The sequence below is a fragment of the Cryphonectria parasitica genome (genome assembly GCF_011745365.1).
Source record: "Cryphonectria parasitica EP155 unplaced genomic scaffold M406scaffold_8, whole genome shotgun sequence".
Lineage (NCBI taxonomy): Eukaryota > Fungi > Ascomycota > Sordariomycetes > Diaporthales > Cryphonectriaceae > Cryphonectria > Cryphonectria parasitica.
The window spans coordinates 3,141,568-3,163,324 of NW_024468916.1; the positions used below are offsets into that span (position 1 = coordinate 3,141,568).

Below are 21,757 nucleotides of genomic sequence, written 5' to 3' on the forward strand. Positions count from 1 at the left end.
CACTTCTACGCATCAGAAAACCTGCATGTGCGGCTGAAGCTGTTATTTGAGGCGCGAGGTACGACTTCAGCAAAATTTGCATATCTTGCCAATCTTCAAATCTCTTTTGTTGCCGTTGCGCTTCGAACAGCATTCTTCTTTTTCCAACAATAGTCTCCACCAAAAGTTCCTCATCATCTAACATCAGATCGAGACAAGCAATGACGACTCTGCAAGGCATGACCCAGGAAGACCAAGTCTTCGAACAGTGTCTGCGGGATTTCAAGCGAGAGTTTTACAGCCGGGAAAGTCGTCTGGATGCGCATATGAAGGAAGCGAAGAGGATCATTGAATCCGGTAGAGGGAACATTCCTGGTCTCAGCAAAGGATTCAATGTCCGGCACTTTCCTATCAGCGCCAGACGAAAAGAAGACAACAAAGCTCTGAGAACCTTGCGCCGACGACAGAAAGAACGTGTTCAGCTCAAAACTCTAAGAGCTAGAGTCATGGCCCGCCGGGTCGAGACTGGCCAACACGACGCCTGGGAAAGCTACTGCAGAAGATGGAACATGGAGGACAAAATCAACGAAGTGATCCCGTTCACAGATATGGACGAGGATTGCCGCATTGATGCAATGTTTGATGCCATGCCTGACCTTGCGGGGCTTCGTATCTCCTTGTACTTCCCAGGAGATGTCGATAAAGTCATTGTCTTCCTCAAGGATAACTTTGAGATTGTCCAGGGCCCGAGTCGAAAGGGGGGTCTCTCACGACAATTCCAAACCATCAGAAAGCTAGTGGAGCAGGAGGAGAACACGAATATACCCACGGGCCCCGAGCAAGGTGCCTTGATGAATGGAGCCAATCAGGACCATTCCTGGCAATCAACATTCGCTGGCTACAAGGCAACTCATGTCATTGTTCGGATGAAAGAGGGTTATCATTTCGATGATTTTACGAGAGGAGACAAGCCTACGAATATTGAGATCCAAATTGGGAGCATCATCATGCACGCCTGGTCCGATATTGAGCACGACATTCTTTACAAGCCCTCCGAAGGCGAAACAGTATCTGACGATGTGACTCGCATGCTGGATCTTATCAACGGTATTGTCATAACCGGGGAGGTTGCGCTCCAACAACTTGGTGCCGTTGCTGCCTCGGAAGCCAACGCGCGTGAGCAAGAGAGGAAGAAAGAAGCACAAGACTTTACCTACCTCCCAGTATGGCTCGACAACTACTTTGCAGATAAACCCAACACCAAACATTTCAAGCGGGACTATGAATGGAGCGGTACAAGATGCCTCCATCTTCTTCTCAAAGCTTCGAACAATCACAATTTTGGAAGACTGGAACAGCTGCTGAACAGTATGGAAGATGTAACTCCAGATGCTTCCCTCCCCCTCAGGATTCAGGCTCTTTTGGGTGCCGACCAGTGGCCGATAGAGCACACCAATCTCTGGACCAAACATAATGATTCAGCACTACAACTCGCGTGGACTGCAAGATACTGGGTCACATGTCTGAACCACACTGCGACTATGGCACTTTTTCTTGGGCGCCAGAGTTTGATTACTCAATACTTACCATCTCGCTCAAACGAATTTTTGAGCGAGTTCGGGAAGGCCAAAAATACTTTGCCAACGTTTGCAGAATATCTGGACATTTTGCATCCCCGGTACCCTCACTACAAGCGAGACTTGAGCAGGACGATGATGATCATTGACTTTTGTCAATACTTGCTGAAGTCAATCATTCCTACTGGTAAGACATTTTGTTTCCTTCGGCTTGAAAACCAGTATAAGATTTTCAGATGAACTCGATCCAGTATACTGACATTAATGCAGACACGATCACTGATCAAATTCATTATAATGCGCTTCATATCACCAAAGCTGGTTATGTTGCGCGACCACGCCTTTCGGATGAGGAGGAACGGAATCTGAGCGAGGACACCGTCGTTGTATCATTTCTGTTGAAGTGGCTAACCCCCGAACCTTCTGTATTTGTCGGTTTGGCAATTTCCGAGGTACGAGCTTCGAGAATCTCCTTTCCATTTTTCTTCCTTTGGATACTGACGTCCATTGCTGCAGGTGGACCCGGACCTCAAGTGTGGCAGCAATGAGAGCACCTCCCAATTATTCTTCGTGCCACAATCTTCAGCCGACGATGACTTCACATGGAAAGCCACGAAGGCTCGCCAAATGGGTCTCTTTGATGTCAACATGGTCACGTTCGACATGAACTCCTCTTTGAAGTTCGGAGTCAGAAACGCCATATGGACCCAGCACATCTGCGAGCTACTTGGAGCCGACCTGACCAATGTCCAAGCTTTGAATGATTTGGTTTACGCAGAAAAGGGGCTTGCACTAGCTGGTCCTAGGCAATCAACTGACTGGGCAACCATATGGCCACTCAAAGGTATAACCCTATCACTGGGCACTGTGGAGAAAGATAGGGTTGCTGAATTTCTCGACGTATCCCGGAGACTTGGTGTCAAAGGGCCACTGGCCAATCGCGTACTGGCCACTCAAGTGAAGGCATTACAGACGACAGACACTGGCCAACTGGAAGTTTTCCGAAAACTTGCTCAGAGACTTAAGGTTGAGGATTTGAAGGAGCAGGAGGACCTGGCCAAGTTGTTCCCATGGATGTGTAGCTTAAATGAACAAGACGTCATGGAAAAGTGGGAGTCTGCAAAGATGCTCGGGATCTATGACTCTGAAGAGCTTCAAGAAAGGTTAAAAAGTCACGTGCTCGAAGGGCTTGAAGGGATTGTGGAATAGGAGGGAGCGGGCAAGCAGTGAATACTTAAGTACTTGTGGTGTTGTGGTGGCTAGTATGGTGATTAGACTTCAGGGCGAGGAGGGCAGTTGGAATCTGAGCTACCGTACAGTTGTAAAGGGCCATGGTTCTCGAATGGCATCAGACAGAGAATGACAACAGACGATCCCGTGACCTCTTTTGATTTTGAGCTCTTTTGGCATATCTAAGACACATTTCACACCCTGTCTCTGCGTCTTCATGCTTTTTGTCGTCTCCCACACGCCCACCCTACCCAGACAGTATATCAAGATAGATATTCTTTAAAATTGTCAATCCCATCTTTTATGTATGTATTAACAGGTTGCGTTGTCCGACATTTTGTGTGAGAGTATATACCTTGAACGCTCAGCATGGAGTCTCAATGCCACCGTCCAGGTATTTGAAATTTGAACTTAGCGGCTATTTTTGCCGGGTCTGACCATGTCTCAATAATATGCCGGTCCCTCTTTTCACAATCTTCCTGTCCAGTTGTAACAACACGAAGTCGACCGTTATGTCTCGCTGCCCGGACCAAGGCTGCTGTGCGTGGTCCTCGTTCTTGGGAAAATGCTGCAAAAATTCCCTCCAAAGTGTCAATGTCAAATTTACCGTCTGAACCGATGTCTGGCAAAGCGCTGCCTAACCGGTAGCAATCCTCCAAAGCCTGATTGGCGCCCTGACCTAAATGCGGGCTCGCTGCAGCAGTAGTTGTCAGTGGATAACAGAAAGGATAGCCAGGAGATGGCCCAATACTAAGTATATAGGGCACTTACTTGGATGAGCGGCGTCTCCGACCAACACCACACGCCTACCATGCCAGAGCTGCGGAGCGAGCTCGTCGCGGTCATACAGACCAAATTTCACCAGCCTCTCCGCGGTCGCGAACATCTCCTGGACACAAGGCTCAAACTGCGCCACGCCTCCCGGACCTGACGATGCTAAAAGGCTTCTTTGCGCAGCCTCTCGCTCGTTTGAATTGTAGAGATGCCACGATTCCTTGGTGCCCTCCTCCTCGGCTCGGGTAATGGCCCAGGAGCTGTGGCTGGCGTTGATGGTGTAGGAGACGACATGAATGGCATCGCCATACCAGTTCCGCAACCCAGGTCCCATGGCGGCGATCTTCTCGGGTGTGCGAGTAATGCCCGCGGTTTGGGTCATGCCGGTGTAGGTAGCTGGAGGATGTTCAGGGTCAAGTCCTTTGGTTTTCAATAGAGCAGCGCGGGTACTAGAGTGAAGACCGTCGCAACCGAGGATGAATTCTCCCGATACCGTCTCGCCATTAGAGAAGAACGCTGTAGCCCCGGAATCGTTCTCGGAGAACCCAGTCAGGGACCAGTGCTCGCGGAGCTCTATGTTCTCCTCATGTAGACGCTCACTCAGCCTTTTGCTGAGTGCCGTGCGTGAAATCCCACAGGCCTCATAGTCGTACTTAGCTTTGTACGAGCTGGGAAGGTCTGACTGGCCGAGAAGCGTGCCGTCGGCCTTGAATTCCTGAAACACCTTCAGACCTTCTGCTGTGGCGTAAATCCAGTCGGCGACCGCCACGGAAGGGAGACCGAGTACGTGGATACCATTGGGCATAAGACTGAGTGTGGCACCGACTTCACCTATCATACTGTGTTTCTCAAAGACAATGGGGCTGTAACCTTTCTCCTTGAGTATAAGAGCTAGGACGGCCCCGGCGACACCACCGCCAATGACAAGAACCTTTGGACTGGCCATCGAGTTGCGACTGTTTTCTTAAGGCATTGGTTGGTAATCCTAGGTGTGTCGAGCATCTTCGCTTGGGTAGGTCCTTTTACTCTGGCTTTGGCGGATTTTAAATAAATAATTACGCACGTGGATTAATTGCCCATAATTAGGTCCATGCTAGAATACCGCGGATCATCCGCATCTTCATTTACTTAAATATGCAGCCAGGCGGTGCTTGTCCACCAAATAGTATACGCTATGACATAGTGGAGCACCATCATGCGAGGCCGCGGAGCATCCACGGAAGCCGGATATAAGTTGAGAAGCAATTTTATGGTCTAAGGGTTGAACTTCCTCTGCACAAGTGGGACGTTACGAGCTATGTACGTAAGCCCCTTGAAAACCTTCGTCCCTTTGCCGAGTTATATGCCACCTAATTCTGCGGGAATATTGAAAACGCTAAACACCAGCCAGTGCTTATCGAAATTACATGATCAGTACATTTCGTAACGCCACCCAAGATCAACCATTTCCTGCGTCACACCCCTCTTGACCACCTTCGCAATCTGCTCTGGATCGCCAGAGTCCAAGCGTTTGTTATCGCGCAGGACAAGCCATCGATAAACAGTAATCGTGAGTGCGAATAAAGCTGCGCAACCCATCAAAGTCCCAAAGGCAGCGTAAAACCGCGGGCCCGCATAGTATAAGTAGGACGCCCAAATATTCGAAGTTCCACCAATGGCGTTGACTAGAGCCGATGCCGCGGCACGCTTCGAAATAGGCCGGGCAAGGTGAAGATTGATCGTCTTGTACATGAGGATTTGTGGGCCGACAGAAGAGAAGGGCAAGACCATCATGCTGAAGTAGCGCGCGCCCACGTTCTCGGTTGCCATGGGAATGATATACATCACCATGGCAATCGAAATGCACCCAATGATGATTGGATACACAGTGTTCTTGCGATCCGAATAGTAGGTGATCCCATAGTAGATGAAGCCGGCAAGAATGTATGGAGGAGCGGTGAGAAGGAGGCTGAGGGTGCTTGAGTAGCCAAGAGAGTCGACGAGTGTTGGGAAATAGTTGGCTATCGAACCTTGTGCCTGGGACATCATGTTGCAGAAGATGAGAAGCAACATCTTTGGGTCGGACAGAGCATCGAGAAAGCCTTTCAGTACACTCTCTTTCTCTCTACCCTCAGCGGCTCCAGCCTCAGACTCCATCCGCCAGACTGCGAGGTCTCGTTCTTCCTGCGAAAGCATGCGACTGTTGTGTGGGAACTCCGGCATGATGCAAGCACAGACAGCACCAATTCCGACGGTGGCGCTGCCTTCGATAATGAACAGCCACCTGTTTGCTCGTTGGTTAGAATAGCTTCTGACCGCTATAAAGACGTCCAGGGCAAATTGACTGCTTCGAAAAAGGCCACTGGAGTCTGGAAAGTTGAAAGACAAATAATAAATGTAAAGGAAAAAAGAAGAACACTTACTGCCAGCCTGCTATACCATGCGCTCCGTCTAGTTGAAGGATGGCGGCAGCAAAGAGGCCTCCAAACGCATTACCCACTTGTTGAGCAATATAAAGCCCAGCCAGGCGCTTGCCAAGCTCTTTCTTAGTGTACCATGCCGACAGGTAGTATACTGCTCCGGGGAAGAAGACTGCCTCGACGATTCCAAGAATGGCACGGACGGCAAGGAGTTGATTATAGGTTTTGACCGCCGACGTAGCCGCCGAAATTGCTCCCCAGATCACCACAGCGAGACAGATGTACATGCCCGGCCGCGCAATCCTCGTGATCAGAAGATTGCTGGGAATTTGAAATGGCAAATACCCCACGAAGAGGATCGATACGGCCGTGGCAAACTGTTGAGTGGTCATGTCAAGGTCCTCCATGATCCCTTGAAGTTTGGCAGCCGAGAGGTTCTGACGGTCGATGTAGTTCAAAATGTACAATATACCGATCGGTGGGAGAACTGTAAACAAAGCAATTCCACGGTTAGCATGAAGCCTGAGCATGTAACCTCGACAGGAGGTGTTGGATGTGATGAAGGCGACCCATAATTGACCTAGATCGTCGTGCAATATGAAATGCAATGTGGTTTGAATAACATCGCAAACAAGAAAAAAAAAGAAAATAACTAACTGAAGAGATCCATCTTGCGTACAAGTTTCTTTGTACGAATTGCAATTTCCTGATTCTCTAGATCGCGCAGAGAATCGGGTTTGACCTTGCTGGCTGCATTTTGGTCGTCATATTGGCCCTCACGAACCGACATGTGGTCCTCATTGTCATGAGACACTGGCTTCTTGTCGATGTCCATCGTTAAGGTATGAACACTGCTAATGAACAGAGGTGAGGCTTTCCCTCGAGCAAGCAAGAGTAAGACGAGGGCAGATCAGGATACGGGGGCAAACAGTGAATGCAGTGTTACTCGGGAATCTTGCACATCCCCACAGACATGAGGACGAGCTGGACTTTTTCAAGATTTGACAGCTCAATGAGCAGGTTGGTCCTTGGATTACATTACAAGCCTTGTCTTTGGACCAACTTACTGGAGCACAAGGCTAGATACCAGGGGCCTTGTGATAGAGCTGCGAGATTGGCTCCCGTATGCAAGATAAAGCCCCTTGATAGATAAGCGCACAAGCGTGGACAGATTGAGTTGGGAGGAGCTCCTCCTGGCCGGATCCCAGTCAAGTTGCCGGCTGCAGAGAACAACGCGCTAATCTGAATTCTACTGCTGCCGACTCGCATCTTGGCTGAAAAGTACCAGGTAATTTGTATTGGTCATTTTGTCCGGCAGTGTTGATGGTGCTCCTCTGTGCTCCTCCCTGGGGCGTGTTGCAGTTGCTGATGGACACAATGAGTATATTCTCACATGCAGCTACTCTCGTGGAGCACTCATTATCTGGATAGATAAAAGGCAGCATTGGCAAGCCATACTGCATAGGATGTTGGCCAAATTCAGACAACCAAAGCCGACCTTTTGTGTAGCCACATCCATTCTTTTTGTCAGTCGCCCTTTGCAGCCAGTATACTTTCCCCCCAGAAAACGGCAAAATGTCAGCACCAACAGCACAATATCCCACCGCCCAGACAACGCAGGTCCAGAACTCTCGTCTGAGGCTACTCAATGGCCTGAGGACTGGGCAGTACCCACTCATGACCTTTTTGGCTATCCCCTCAGTACGCCAGGCGCAAATTGTTTCTCTGTGTGGTTTCGACGGCATCATTATAGACTGCGAGCATGGCCACATTGGAGATGAGGCGATGCACAACTCGGTCGCCGCCATCTCCGCATTGGGAGTGTCGCCAGTCATTCGCATCCGTGGGCCTGCCCACGACATCATCAAGCGGGCGCTCGATACCGGCGCCCACGGTATCATGGTGCCACAAATCAACACGGCTGAGGAAGCCGCGCAGATTGTGGCATCCTCCAAGTTCCCACCTCAGGGCGTGCGTGGCCAGGGCTCCGCATTCCCCGCTATCGGATACGGTCTCACAACGCCTGAGTACATGAAGGTTGCCAACGAGACCCTGGTGACTATGATCCAGATTGAGACGCGCGCCGGTGTCGAGAATGTCGAGGCTATCTGCGCCGTACCGGGTGTTGACATGGTATTCATTGGCCCCAACGACCTAGCTCAGTCCCTGCTCGGCTATACCCCTGCTAGAGGTGACGAACCGGAATTTGTCGCCGCATTGGATAAGATCGTGGCAGCAGGGCGGAAATATGGCAAGTGGGTTGGGCGAATGGTGAACAACGGCACTGTGGCGAAGGATGTTCGGGGGACCTTTGACACCGTGGCAATAACTGGTGACACGAAGGCGATACAAAACTGGTACATATCTGAAATTGACCTGGCTAAGTCTTGACAAGGCCAGGGGCAAGGGGAATGAATGGGAGGGAGAATAATACCTCTTTCTTCCGGGATATACCAATTCAGGGGTCTATTGATCTTTGTAACTACTGCATGTGCTATAGCCACTTCGGCAACATAATCAAGGGACACCTGCACCAACTATTAAAAAGTATTACGGGGACGACGTTCTCTAAATGGAGATCCCTTGAGGGACTCTCACTATTTGCTAGTTGTGATAGTAGGGAGCATGGCCTCTGTATCGTGTCACCGATGGTCCACTTGCAGAGCTAGCAACGCTACAGTGGCCTTAAAGATATACATTATCATGCAGTAGCTATGAAGCTTCTTGAAACCCTCCCATATTTGCTTGGTAGTGTTAGAGACGCCTGACTGCTCAAAGTTAGGCTAAAAGGCCAAGAAGAAAACAGCCTCGGTATTAGCGGTATTGCGAAATCCAGTTGTAAAGAACATTGTGCAGGCGTGGCCGGTTCCTGCTTGGGTGTAGATTTATAGGTACATGGTACATCACAAACTTATTCATGTACCCCTGGGCCTGGCTAAGGCTCGCACCATGTTTAAAAAGAAGCAGATCTCATCACCACTGGGATTCTGCTGTGTTCTTCTAGCTGATCGTCATTCAGGAACCCTCTATGGAAAGATAGCTGTGTAGTGAGCCAATGGATTCTTGCTCCGATAGGAGGGAGACAGGTACGGCCTTGAGGTAAAGATGATTTTGGTGCCATCTTGATAAGTGCTGCGACATGGTAGAACAGGGTCCGCACGTTTCGGCCGATGTGGCGATGTTAGCAACACTTGGTCGTGCAATAAAAAAACATCACGCTTCAGATATTTCATTGCACAGCAAACGGGTGCTTGTGGTCTTGAGTTCATATTTAAATGAGGTTTAGAGTTGATGTAACCTCCTGCAACTGCTCAGCATCTACGCTTGTGCAATGCACTCGATTTCAATGACAGTGCCATCTCCTGGTGGGATTGCCTGGAGGCATGATCGAGACGGCATGGGCTTAGGCAGGAAGTCTATGTACACCTCATTCATAGCTGCAAAATCCTTCATATCCGCCAAGTACACATTATACTTGACCACCTTGTCTAGGCTCGACCCTGCAAGCTCCAAAACCTCCTTGAGATTCTGCAGAACAGTCCTCTTTTTGACTCAACTGTTAGTAGTGTGTACACGTGTAATCTTGGGCTGATGAAACCAACCGTGGCCTGCTTAATCTCTCCAGTAGCTGTTTGGCCGGCGCAAAAGACAAGCCCGGGAACCTTGACTGCGGGGCCTGGGGAAGGAGGAAGAGAAAAGGTCAGCTAACGATTATGGACGTCTCGAAATGGATAGTCTTGTTGCGGTCACATACAGTTGTGCGGCTTGGGAGGGAACTTTTCGCTTGAGATGAGCTCGCGAGACATTGCTGCTGATGATCCTAGGACAGGGGTAAAAAAGAAGGGGGGAGGGGGACAAAGGTGTGGACTGGCGTGTGTTGATTGTGCGAAGTTCCCGATTGAGAATTGTATACCATGTATATTTGATGAACCTGCTGACGAATATATTGCCGATTTGGACACGTTCCACGTCCTTTTATCCCTTCGAATCATAATCATGGATCTATGGAGCAAGACGTTGTGCTCCATGCAAGTTCACAGGAATGAGGAGCTCTATCAGGTGGATGACCCACTGCCCTAGCCGTAATCCTTGTCATCGGGTGGGAGGAGCTCCTCCCGTGCCACCTCTCTTACGAATATGGACAAGCTCAAAGCTTCAAACCTTATGCCGTACACACTAATTAGACAAATGGTCGAAACGCAGCCCACTGTTGATGCAAGATACCTTATCGGTCCTGGACCAGCCATGATAGAGGAGCTCTCAGGAGGAGCAGCCTGCGAGGCTGAATAAGTGGGGCGACAAGATGAGGCTGCAGCGGAGCAACAAAGTGATGCCGTGAAGAAGCAGTCGGCAAGGGCGGAGCACGGCTGTCAACGGTGCGGACGCGAGGAGTGTCACATCAATAGATTGGACATCTCGATCATCCATCCCAGCGAAGATACGGATGATACGATGGCCATGGAGGAGGGCGTCGGCGGAACTCTATGCTGTCGAGTTCTGTCTATCGTACGACAGCGTTGATCCAGGGTTGCTCCTCCACACGACGCTCCTATACTGTGATTTGCCATTTGCCGAATCTTTCCATGAAGTCCCGAAAAACATATATGGCGCTCGCTGGCTTCACTCATTCTATCTGCTATCAAAGATAACCAGCCAAGTTCACAACTCGAACCAAACACAATCCACTTGTACATCCCTGGTTCATACGCGACTCACATACACCAAACCATCATGGCCCCTGCCGCTCCATTCAACCCGCCTGCAGCCGACCTCCCAGGCAAGCCTTTTGTGCCGGCCTGGAGGATCCCACCTGCCACCCAAGAGAAGCACAATTTTGCCGAGCTGACATCGATTGACTTGTCATTGCTCGATTCCGACGACACAGCCGCCGTCAACAACCTCGTCCAGCAGGTCAAGAGGGCCATTCGTGAAGATGGATTCCTCTTCATTGAGAATTATGGTGTCTCCATTGAGCAGGTAAGAGCGAGAAAGGCAAACAATCAATCACAATGTAAAATCAATGTCGCTAACGCCGCTGCTGCCTCTCAGCTCCACCGCCAATTCGCCCTAGCCCAGTACCTTTACGACCACATCACAGAGGAGGACAAGGAACGACTTCTTTTCGATCCCGATACAGGGAGGTGGTCCGGATACAAGCATCCCTATGGTTTCAAGGTAAAAAATATCGTATCCCTTTGGTCATGGGGCGGCAAGGTGCTGATTTGACACCCCTTCAGCGTACGCGTGGCGCGGCCGACGGCATCGAGCAATTCAACTGGTACCCACGGGAGTGGGCAGACCGCAGCCGCATCCCCACTTGTCTGCATCCTTTCATGGACGAGATTGAGGAGTTCTGCAATTACCTCACCAAGTCTGTCAACCGACGGCTCCTCACCTTGTTTTCGCGTGTCCTGGAGCTCCCCGACGACTATCTCTGGGAGAACGTCCAATCCCACGGCAGCCCAACTGGTGAAGGCTACTTCCGTCATGCTCTTTTCCGACCCGTCGGTCAGCAGACACGGGAGGCTTCCAAAGGTCTCCGGATGCATGGGCACACAGATTTCGGCTTGACAACGTTACTCTTCTCTGTGCCCATTTCGTGTTTACAGATCTGGGGCCAGGACGAGCAGTGGCACTATGTGCCTTACAAGCCTGGCGCGCTTGTTGTCAACATTGGTGACACCCTTGAGATTGTTTCGGGTGGCCACTTCAAAGCCACGCGTCACCGCGTGTTCTCGCCACCAGCAGACCAGCTCAACTCAGAACGGCTGTCTTTAGTCCTTTTCAACAGTTCCGTCGGCGATCTGCGCATGGAGCCCGCTTCCGGTAAGCCACTTCATTGTCTTGTTAGACGAAAGGTTTTTTTTCCCCGGAGCAATCCAGTTGCTAACGGACAACTTTCTTTTTGCGTAGCTTCTCCACTCATCCAGCGTGAGGGTTGCGTTGAATATCAAGGCGTCTACAAGGGATTCAAGGAGCTCACGTCCAATGGCAGACTTGTACCCACCAACCGTGAATGGCGCGAGATCCAGATTGCCACAGCCACTGATCCCACAGACACTGAGCGCAACCGCGTTGGTGCCGACCAGAAAATCATTGATGGCAAACTGATGAATGAGCGAGAGTACATGGGTGTCAAGGTCGTCTTGCCTGTCTAAGCGTTGCTAATTAAGGCAAGATTTCGTAAAAAGTTTTGGGGGGGGGGTGGCGGCGATAGCCTCACCCAAGTCGCAAACGTGGCTAGCTGGGCTGGTTGTAAATTATGTGCGAATGAATATTCTATAACTATATCAATAAAAAATTAACAATAAAACCAGAGTCCAAAATACAGCTCCTTTCAACATCAAAACCTCTTGTTCCTTGACATGTAATTTGATGGAGCTGCTGCTGTTCCCCATCATTTGCAGCTATTTTGACTTAACGTACTGCTATTTAGATGCCGAATTGAAGACATATCTTGCTTGGGTTTCCTGTTTCGACGCGCATTACCTAAAGTGATGGCATGGCGATTTTCAGTCCAGTCCACAGCTCCTGGTCTCTCTGAAGTGAGAACCTTGGAACCCCCCTGTTTCACTCTATGACTTGCTTTGCTGAAAGCTTGGCTATTCTTTCGGCACTCTTGTGGGCGAATCCCCGGATAACGTTCTCCAATCATAGGTTTCCATGTCCCTATTACGACTCGCGCAGATCTCTAGGCAGAAAACCATCCGCAGTATCCAACATGGTTTAGTGGGTAACGCAGATCGGATGTGGGGGTGCGCTGCAGATAAGGCATTTTGGGAAGCACGGGGCCGGGAGTCGGGACCGTGCTCGCTCCCAAACGGTCGGTTCTTGACCTTCAACGATGCTTTGTTCTGTGATGTCTTGGTCTCACCAATACCTATCCACCTAATACAGCTTCATCACCTGCCCTGTCGAATGGTCCCGCCTTGTTACTGCCATCATGTCTGTCGCTGTATCCGCCAGAGGGGAGCAATCCACCCAGCCCTTCCAGTGCCTTATCTGTCGGAGCCGATTCACCCGGCACGAGAACCTCAAACGTCACACTGCTCTCCATACGCGATCGTCGGACAAGGCCTCCTATTCCTGCGGGCTGTGCTCTGCCACTTTCTCCCGTAGAGACCTATGCACCCGTCACATGAGGAGGAAACACCCTGAACATGATGAGGCGCCGACTCTAGAGAGATCTCGCCCCCAACCGGCCGCGATCCCAGGACGATCCAGGAGGAAGAGGTCTCAGGACGTTGCATCGATTCTCGGCTCTTCCGCAGAGAGCCGCAGCACGTTGTGTTCAGGTCAATGGCGCAGTGAGATGCATCTAGACATGAGTGGCTCGAGTTGGCCTCCAGAGCTCTCGGGGGCGGCAGAAGATACCTACCGGCCCAACTATTCGCTCGACAGTCCGAATTCATCCACCGGTACCACCGGCGAACATACGAACACCGATGAGGGCGATATGACTTTTGAGGTTGGCCATGTTCAGCCGTCTTTATCATCATCATCATCATCATCAGCGATTACGTCAGCACATCTCCCTTCGTTCACGAGATGTTTCACCGATATGGGATTGAGTACATCGCCCGTGATGCCTGCTCTAGATTTCAGCCTTCTTGAGCTCGACTTACCCGCAGCAGCGGCGGTGGAGGCCTGGAAGACTCCGTTCCCTGATGTCAGCGCAGTATCCAATCAGGCACTTCCAGAGAGCTTGTCACCACGGGATCTACAATTCCTCCAGGACGAGTGGTCTCCATCGGCGTCGCAGATCGAGCATGGACTTCGTCTCTACTTCAACTATGTATCACCCTTTTTCCCCTTTCTTCACCACCCAACATTTGACACGACCGGAAGACCACGCTATTTAATCCTGAGCATGCTCAGTCTTGGCTATCAGCATGGTGGAGACCCTGACTGCGGCGAAGGGTCGTGTTCTGGTCCGAGTGTGTCTTTACATTGTTTTCACCAAGCCCGAGTTCAACTGGCCAGCATGGAAGGAAAAAACGACGACTCGAACGACGGCATGGCGATGGTGCAGGCCTACCTCCTGCTCGAGATTTGCGCCATGATGTATCTCTGCGGAGAGAACTCGACGTACGGCCTGAAAATGCATCCTCGGATGATCTCTCTAACGCGGTCTAGCGGTCTGACACAACCGACACGACCGAGTTCCCAACCAGCCAAGGACCTTCAGGAGATGTGGGAAGACTTCATCCGGAGTGAATCACAAAAGCGAACAGTCTTGGCTGCGCACCAGATTGATGCGCTCTGGTATCAGCTCTTGTCTATCCCTCGGTCACTGTCACATCTCGAGATCAAACTCGAGCTGCCTTGCCCATCAGACTGCTGGGCTGCCAGCTCCGCCGAGAGCTGGGCATATTGCCAGCTAATGACGCGGTGTCCCTCAACTTCGGTGCAGTACTCTGATGCCGTCCGCCACTTTCTCTCACCTGCACCAGATGCCGATCCACTACCTCCATTCGATCCTTACGGCGCCATAAACATCGCACAGTTTCTCCTCTCCAGCGCACGGGAGGTCTCGGGTTGGTCTGCAATGACGGGGAGGCTCAGCTTGGAGAGGCTGGAGCCCCTGCGGTCATCACTAGTGGCGCTGGCTCCGTCCATCCGCCCGCAGGTCGAGTCCGCGGACTCGCCACTGGCAGCGTTGCAGGAGGCGACATGGGAGATCGCCATGATCGAGTTGCAGATCTGGTCGCCCTCGCACACCTGCGGCATCATCGAGGGCAGCGTGGATGCGGCGCTGAGGGAGTCTACCAGACTGGCGGCCACAGGCGAAATCTCGTTTGGGACGAAGACGGCCGAGGCCGCCCAACCTCACCTCGACTGGTTCCTGCGCTACCTTGACATAACGACCACTCCCGATGCTGAGCCGCCGTGGACCGCCCTGTACGCATACAAAGCGTTCCTCATTGCATGGCAACTCCTGCGGAAGCAGGCACCAAACGCAATGCAGACTGTCGGTGTAGAGGACGGCGATGCTGAAGCGGCTATATCCTGGGCAAGAAACGTGTTTCAACGTAGGAGCGGACGGAGCATAGGCAAGATTATCATGACATGTTTAGACATATTGGTGGCAGGTAATACGGATCATGCCTAAGGGGTCTCATCACGAGCCTCGGTCTGCAGGAAACACTACTCATTGGACTGATAGCTAATCTATTCTGTATTGTGCTGTACATCTGCTAGGTTTGTGTAGTAGAGCGTGACGATTCTTTTGCTCGTAGAGACAGGGCGAGCAAGGCAACCTCCATCCCGGCTGTATTGTTTCCTGCAGCATTGCTAGTATTCACAGATGCGATATTACTAACGAGTGTCCTTGTTCTGCACAGACAAGGAGTATTACCACAATGGCTTACCACCATGAACGGATGCAGAAACCATCGTTGGTCTGGCCGGGCGAAAGCAACGCAACATGATTTCGGATCTACAGGTCAAGGGAATTTGGCGATCAAATGTCAAGGACACACGGTGACCCGCATCGTCCAACCAGAGGCATTCGCAGTTTCTTACTCGGCTCGCACCTGTCACATAATTAGACTAGTTACGACGTCTTGGCTGAGTACCAAAGCGGCATCCTCGGTGAGTCGTCAAAAGGCTCACCAGCTTGGACGACGTCTGGTCTGATTATAGGCGCTGCAAATTTTTGTGATAACTATAATCTCGTACCAAATATGCTGCTTGTTGCAAGTCTGGTGCGAGAAGAGCAGATGAATTCGACAGGCCTTGGGATATCATACATCACAGTCACGGATTCTTTGGACTCCATTCGTAATCTTTGGGGTACGCTGCTCCCAGCGTCTCTATCATTTGGTGCTTCGTTCAACATCCCGCTCTACACGCTTGCGACAAGTGTGATCAGAGATGAGAATGTGGCTGTTGGGGCCCGCTGGTTCCTGTCTCCAGAGCTCGATCCGGCTGAAGATCCTCATGAAGGCAGGGTTAGCGAAACATGAGTGCCCATAACCCAAGCTTATGCATACCACACATCTTCATGGCCGTAGAATATCTCTGGATGAGTACAAAGGTATGGTGAAGATGTCGCAGGTAAAAAGAGTGACCACTCCCAGCTGACTGGAAGCGATGGTGGTCTATATAGCTGACGGGGTCGGACTCGCACAGAGGATCATTACCTAGTAGGCGAATTCGGCACAGCTTACGAAAAAGAAATGCAAGAGCTCGACAACAATGGCTAATATATCAAAGTGGCCAGCACGGTCAAGCACTTTGTCTACGGTCAAAGCAGCGGCGGTATAAACGCAGCCTCACAATACGGCGGAGTAAATCGCTTTATGAACGAGCAAGCGATGAAATTTCTCAAAGTGGTCTAGAATGCTAAGCCTATTTCTTGATGGCTTCGTATAGTGCTGTGAACCGAGTGCACATGGCGGCCAACAAATACATGATTCAAAATGTCCTCCGAAATACAATTGGCTTCGACGGCATAATCATGTATAGTGCTGGGAAAATCAATGAACTACAATCGTTGCACTTGGCCGCCGGTTCAGCCAGGGATGCAGCGGTCAATGCCATGAGGGCCGTCATCGGGTTGGAGCTCTCGCCAGGCCAGCCAGCAATATTTGCCAATCTGCTCGGCTGTGCTGATGATTACGCTGTTGTCACTTTGGTTGGTGACGCTGTCCACTGCGCCTTCTGGAGATTAAGTTTCCACAGGCCCTTTTGATGCGCCCTTGCTTACAATCGAGAACCTCAATACGACGATGCGAGAAGCGAGTCATCTAGAAATCGCTAGAAACGCATCGGAAGAGGCTATCGTCTTGCTTCATGACGGGGTTTGGCCGCTCTCAGAAGCAATCACCAACTCGAGTAACATAGCAGTCTTAGGACCCCTTGCTAAGCTCCTGGTCACGGGCTCCTACGCACCCAACAACTCCACACGGCCCCTCCATGGAAAACCCTTTCTTCAATCCCGCGAGGAAAAGGTTGGCGCCGTTAAAGTGAACTACCTCAAAAAGTTGACGTCACCAATACCTCCAACTCATTCCGCATCTTCGCCGCCGTCTCTGCAGCGAAGCAGGCTAGTTTAGCCATCATTTGCCTTGGTTCGGTGTTGGTACTCGCTAAGGATGGCGCAGCAAAGTGGCGCACAGATGGCGAATTTTTGCACGTCCCTCTTGAGCTGGCTAGGACCGCAGCAAAAACCTTCTCAACGCGGTTCTCTGGACAGAGCTTTGCGCTATCGAATTCGACAGTGGTGAGGACGAGTGCAATTCTGCAGAATCTTTTTCGCGGGCGAGTTCACGGGGAGGGCATTGGTCCAAATTTTATTCAGCAGTGTTAACTCAAGTGCCAATTGCCAATTCATCTGCCTCTAATAGCGGAGCTACGCCCATCTTTTACCACTGCCTGCCAAGCGACGTAGGCTCTTACTGAAGTCTGCCGGCGCTGGACCGGGCAAATCCGCCGTTCAAGTTTGGGTACGGTCTGAAGGCACACGGCATTTTGGTTTTCGGCACCGGAAGTAAGCGCCATCTCTAGAGGAAACAAAGTGTCGTTGCCAGTAATATTAGTGTCAAACACGGGTTGGTGTCGGAAGGAAGTCGCCCAGGTCTACTTCTGACAGCAATACACAGCCATCGAAACTCCAAACAGACAGCTTATCCGGTTCAGCAAGGTCGACCTGGCACACGGGGAAGAGACGGTGATGAACTGAACAATTATACATCGCGAGGTTGGATACTGGCAAGACTTAGAATGGATCGTAGACTCGGATAATATCTATGCGAGGGCAAAAAAGCTCGTATTGCAGTGCGCTAAAGAGAAGAGAAAAGAAGAGAAAAACCACGAGGGCAACTAACTGAGGCTATCAACAGGTCTGGCTGTTGGCTGGCTGGCTGGGCCGTGCACGGCCTAGGGCCAGTGACTCACTGGCCCTCGCACAATATCACTTTCTGGATTGGGAGTTCGTCGAGAGAAGATGACTTACAAGCCGTACTGCCAACTTATAATCACGGATAGGACTGGCAATAGATACAAGCTCGAGCATTCGTATACATCAATAACAAAAGTTATTTTGCTCAGTATGTGAGTAAAGTTCAGGGTACCTTCTTAGGTATAGGAACTAGATGCCAGGCCTTCTCTTTACTACGTATCTTTTTTCTCGGTTCTTAACCACCCGGGAAAGTCTAAGATAGAGGATTCATACAATTCTCGTGCCTTCTTGACCGTGTTTTTCCCGACAGAGATCCTTTGACCGACTTTTGCCCAGAGGAGTCTGGTATCAAGATCTTGCGTGCAACTGTGGTCGAACTTGGTTCAGCACTACGTATCCCCAATGCTGCATATTCCGTTGTGGTGTTTTTTTCTTCTTCTTGTTCGTAAATCAGTTGTCTTGTAGTTTGTAACATATTGGATGGGTTACAATGCCTCGGAAAACATTTTCAAACTTCTTAATTGGTAATAGGCTACTGTCGGGAAAAGATGATCGCCAGTCTCTCAGAACTGGCTGCAGGTTCTTCGCTCTCGCTTTCCAACATCCTCGCTGCGCCCCGCCCCCCCCTTTCCGGCGCTCCAGTGCCGTAAACCTTGCACTATGTTACGTCCATTACAACCCCCAGGGTCCAGTGCCGTACCCCCAGGGACTGATTTTCTCATTTCGTACCTGAGCAAAACACATTTATGAAGTGGATGTAATTGTTGTTTACCTACCATGTTAGCCAAGCTTCTTCTCGAAATAATATTTATTATAGACAAGTATTGCTTGGATTTCGGCCTCTATTTACTTAATTATCATTCAACTATTGGAGTAGGTCTGACTTCGATTTGGCATTTGTATAGTATAGTAAGAACTGCTTGGGCGGAGAAGTGGTAAAATCAATGCCTGGGATGGCACATGAAGGCCAGGACTCCTTGTGTGTGCAGATTTAAACTAGTGCCGAAATCTTCTTTGATGTTAGTATTATAAATCAGGCATATAGGTATGTACTATAAGTCCTTGCCGGACCCGTTCTGTCTGGTCATCCAACTTTACATCATGATGCGAGAACTTGTAATACTCTGCAGCGATTTGACTAGATCATTGCGAGATTTGTGTTTTACCGGTCAAATGCTGGAATTTAACGTGTAGATAATTAACTCTCCCGATAGTCGGCGGCGGCGGTAGAAGACGAGCAACTTGTTTCTACTGTAACTAGGGTGCTATAGCACTGGGGAAACTGATTCTTTGGGTGGGGCACTCTGCACAAATTGTCCGAATCCGGTAGGGCCGTGACCCATAAGCACCACAGTACCATAATCTGGTATTATCGGTATCTTTGGGCAACTGGGTCAGTTTCTATGGGGCTTCTTTCGCAACGACCCCTCTAGTACTTCAGTGACAGGATATGACCAAGGATTGACAAGACGCACGGGATACAAGGTACTCAGCTAGGGTGCCCTTATTTCAGTACTAAACCCGTACGTACTTCATGCAGCCAACGTTCAACTAGAAGAAAGCCTTGCCCCACCGGTAGGCACAAACATGTCTGTGTGGGGGGCGCTATCTGTCATATATCATGCACATAAGAGGAGCGAGACCGAGAGCGAAATACTAGTAAGCAGGGTTGAACCCGCGCCACGCAACATTGCCCTGCAGATCCCCCCTAGTTGCGGGCCGTTTCCATGTAAACGGCAGTTCGTTCGAACACTCGGATATCTGGGGCAGGCGGCATTATATCATAGCTACTCGATGCAAACTACCAAATTTGAGCTCGATATAGAGCCGTGAGTATATAATAAATCATGAGTCTCCCTTTCTTCCCGAGGACGCTTGGGATAAAATCTATCTCTTCTTTACAGCCTTCCGCTTCCCCCAACCTTCGCTTGATTCAAAGCCGATCACTGCCTGCTGCGACACACCTCCCTTCACTATGAAGAAATCACTTGCCCTTGCGGCAGCAGCTAGCTCGATGAGTGAGACGGCTCTGGCTTCGAACTTCTCCTCACCAGCTCAGGCTTGCCAATTCTTCAGCTCCCAATGGGGCAATCTTACTTCGTTTCCCAACTCGACCGTATATATCGACATCAACACGGATTACTGGGACGCGGCGGCAGCACTTGGACCAGCCTGCATTGTTGCTCCTGACACGACAGAGCGTATGAGCATTGCTGTCCAGACCTTAGTTCAATACAACACCCCCTTCGCCATCAAGGGCGGTGGCCACTTGGCTATTGCCGGTTCCAGTGAGCATGCCCTGCCTCAGTGCTAGTGTAATGATTGGGAAGGAAAGTGGACTAATACTTGTTTTAGACAACATCAACTCCACCGGCGTGCTCCTTGCCAGCACCAACCTGAACCAGATTGACCTCGCTGCCGACCATGAGACCGTCGATGTCGGCCCCGGCAACAGATGGGGAACCGTAATGGACTACCTCCAAGACTACCAACTGTCCGTTGTCGGTGGTCGGATGTCCATTGTTGGCGTCCCAGGGCTTCTCACCGGCGGTGGCATGTCCAACTTCGGCAACGAGTTTGGCTGGGCGGCCTCCAATATCGACGAATACACCTGCGTGCTGGCCGATGGCACCATCGCCAACGTGACGGCAAGCAACGAATACTCGGACCTGCACTGGGCGCTCCGCGGCGGTGGGAACTCCTTCTGCATTGTCACCAATTTCAAGCTACGTACCATCGACGTCCCAGCCTTCACTGCGGGCGAGCGTACTTGGACCTCGAACCAGAGCCAGGGCTTCCTCGACGCCGTATACAACATGGCCGTTAACCCCAACCCTGACGTGAAGGGTGCCCTCACTCCTGTTGCCAATGCCGGTAGTTCCCAGAATGGCACAACGTATACCAGCATGATGTTTTATAACGGGAACAACACAACGCCAGAATTCTTCCAGAACTTCTCCGCCCCCATCCTCCCCCCAGCCACCGACTCGTACGGGCCCATGGAAGGCATGGGTGCCGCAGCCACACTCATGTCGACAGGCACCGACGAGATCGCTGGCTTCCGAGAGGGCTGGTGGTTCCTGACCTTGCGCGCCAATCGCGAGGCTCTGCAGCTGATCCACGATACCTATTTCGAGATGATCGCCTCATACTTCGCGGACGTGGACATCTGGATCACGGGTTTAGCCATGAACATCGTCAGCAAGCAGTATGTGCTCGGCGGCTTGGAGCAGGGCGGCCCCGATCCCATGGGACTGGACCCCGATGTGGCACCATACCTCATGATCGAGGAGTCGATCACATGGTACGAAGCGTCAGACGATGCTACTATCCAGGCGTTTTATGATGCTTTCAACGCAAACATTACCGCACAGCTGGAGCCTCTCGGTGTGCTTGTCCCTTATGTGTATTTGAATGATGCCAATGGCGAGCAAGATGTCTTTGGTGGATACCCAGCCGCGAATGTGGAAAGGCTGAAGGCTATCCGGGACAAGTACGATCCTACTCGGGTCTACACTGACTTGATGCCAGGTGGATGGAAGGTAGCTAATTACGAAGCCTAAATTCGTTAGGATAATTTTATGAAGGAAATGCCGGGATGGCTAATGCTATTCTAGTTAGACTAAAATAGACAGAGCTGGACCCATTGGCTACAAGCCTACAATAAACTCTTCTTTGGTATATGTTACCGGTGCTATTTAGAGTTTAATTTCTGTCACGAGCACAACAAAGTAAGAATCTTCAAAATGTGTATTATAATATTAGCTGCTGTTCACGAATTTGGTAAGTAATGGCAGTAACTCGCAGGGAGGGGTTTTGGGCCAGCTAGAGTTTTCGGCCACCCTGCACAGCAATAGACCCCGCAATCGAATGCAAAGAAATAGAGCACAGAA

The 21,757-nt window shown here is 50.7% G+C and overlaps 8 protein-coding genes across 8 annotated transcripts; 5 read left to right on the top strand and 3 right to left on the bottom strand.

Moving 5' to 3' along the window:
• Positions 1 to 200: 200 nt before the first annotated feature.
• Positions 201 to 2,765, top strand: M406DRAFT_74939 (uncharacterized protein; the record flags this gene model as incomplete). Its single annotated transcript, XM_040925783.1, has 3 exons — positions 201 to 1,743; positions 1,827 to 2,008; positions 2,073 to 2,765. 3 exons carry the CDS (start codon positions 201 to 203, stop codon positions 2,763 to 2,765), a joined length of 2,418 nt encoding a protein of 805 aa, XP_040773000.1.
• Positions 2,766 to 3,163: 398 nt separating this feature from the next.
• On the bottom strand, positions 3,164 to 4,506 carry M406DRAFT_266750 (FAD/NAD(P)-binding domain-containing protein; the record flags this gene model as incomplete). The annotated part of the gene is made up of 2 exons (XM_040917822.1): positions 3,164 to 3,480; positions 3,558 to 4,506. The coding sequence occupies 2 exons, from the start codon at positions 4,504 to 4,506 to the stop codon at positions 3,164 to 3,166; spliced, it is 1,266 nt and encodes a 421-aa protein (XP_040773001.1).
• A 464-nt stretch (positions 4,507 to 4,970) lies between these two features.
• M406DRAFT_334058 (MFS general substrate transporter) lies at positions 4,971 to 6,794 on the bottom strand (the record flags this gene model as incomplete). The annotated part of the gene is made up of 3 exons (XM_040920898.1): positions 4,971 to 5,823; positions 5,963 to 6,446; positions 6,617 to 6,794. 3 exons carry the CDS (start codon positions 6,792 to 6,794, stop codon positions 4,971 to 4,973), a joined length of 1,515 nt encoding a protein of 504 aa, XP_040773002.1.
• Positions 6,795 to 7,425: 631 nt separating this feature from the next.
• On the top strand, positions 7,426 to 8,350 carry M406DRAFT_65062 (uncharacterized protein; the record flags this gene model as incomplete). Its single annotated transcript, XM_040924913.1, has 2 exons — positions 7,426 to 7,462; positions 7,551 to 8,350. The coding sequence occupies 2 exons, from the start codon at positions 7,426 to 7,428 to the stop codon at positions 8,348 to 8,350; spliced, it is 837 nt and encodes a 278-aa protein (XP_040773003.1).
• Positions 8,351 to 9,217: 867 nt separating this feature from the next.
• Positions 9,218 to 9,883, bottom strand: M406DRAFT_358178 (YjgF-like protein). Its single transcript, XM_040923820.1, has 3 exons — positions 9,714 to 9,883; positions 9,562 to 9,635; positions 9,218 to 9,502 (listed from the first exon to the last, which is right to left on the bottom strand). The coding sequence occupies exons 1-3, from the start codon at positions 9,763 to 9,765 to the stop codon at positions 9,278 to 9,280; spliced, it is 351 nt and encodes a 116-aa protein (XP_040773004.1). The 5' UTR covers positions 9,766 to 9,883; the 3' UTR covers positions 9,218 to 9,277.
• Positions 9,884 to 10,690: 807 nt separating this feature from the next.
• M406DRAFT_50160 (uncharacterized protein) lies at positions 10,691 to 12,117 on the top strand (the record flags this gene model as incomplete). Its single annotated transcript, XM_040924410.1, has 4 exons — positions 10,691 to 10,936; positions 11,009 to 11,134; positions 11,197 to 11,785; positions 11,873 to 12,117. 4 exons carry the CDS (start codon positions 10,691 to 10,693, stop codon positions 12,115 to 12,117), a joined length of 1,206 nt encoding a protein of 401 aa, XP_040773005.1.
• A 716-nt stretch (positions 12,118 to 12,833) lies between these two features.
• On the top strand, positions 12,834 to 15,149 carry M406DRAFT_348099 (uncharacterized protein). The gene is made up of 2 exons (XM_040922360.1): positions 12,834 to 13,618; positions 13,664 to 15,149. Exons 1-2 carry the CDS (start codon positions 12,903 to 12,905, stop codon positions 15,069 to 15,071), a joined length of 2,124 nt encoding a protein of 707 aa, XP_040773006.1. The 5' UTR covers positions 12,834 to 12,902; the 3' UTR covers positions 15,072 to 15,149.
• Positions 15,150 to 19,878: 4,729 nt separating this feature from the next.
• Positions 19,879 to 21,427, top strand: M406DRAFT_265553 (FAD binding domain-containing protein; the record flags this gene model as incomplete). Its single annotated transcript, XM_040917744.1, has 2 exons — positions 19,879 to 20,152; positions 20,220 to 21,427. The coding sequence occupies 2 exons, from the start codon at positions 19,879 to 19,881 to the stop codon at positions 21,425 to 21,427; spliced, it is 1,482 nt and encodes a 493-aa protein (XP_040773007.1).
• Between the last annotated feature and the right edge of the window lie 330 nt (positions 21,428 to 21,757).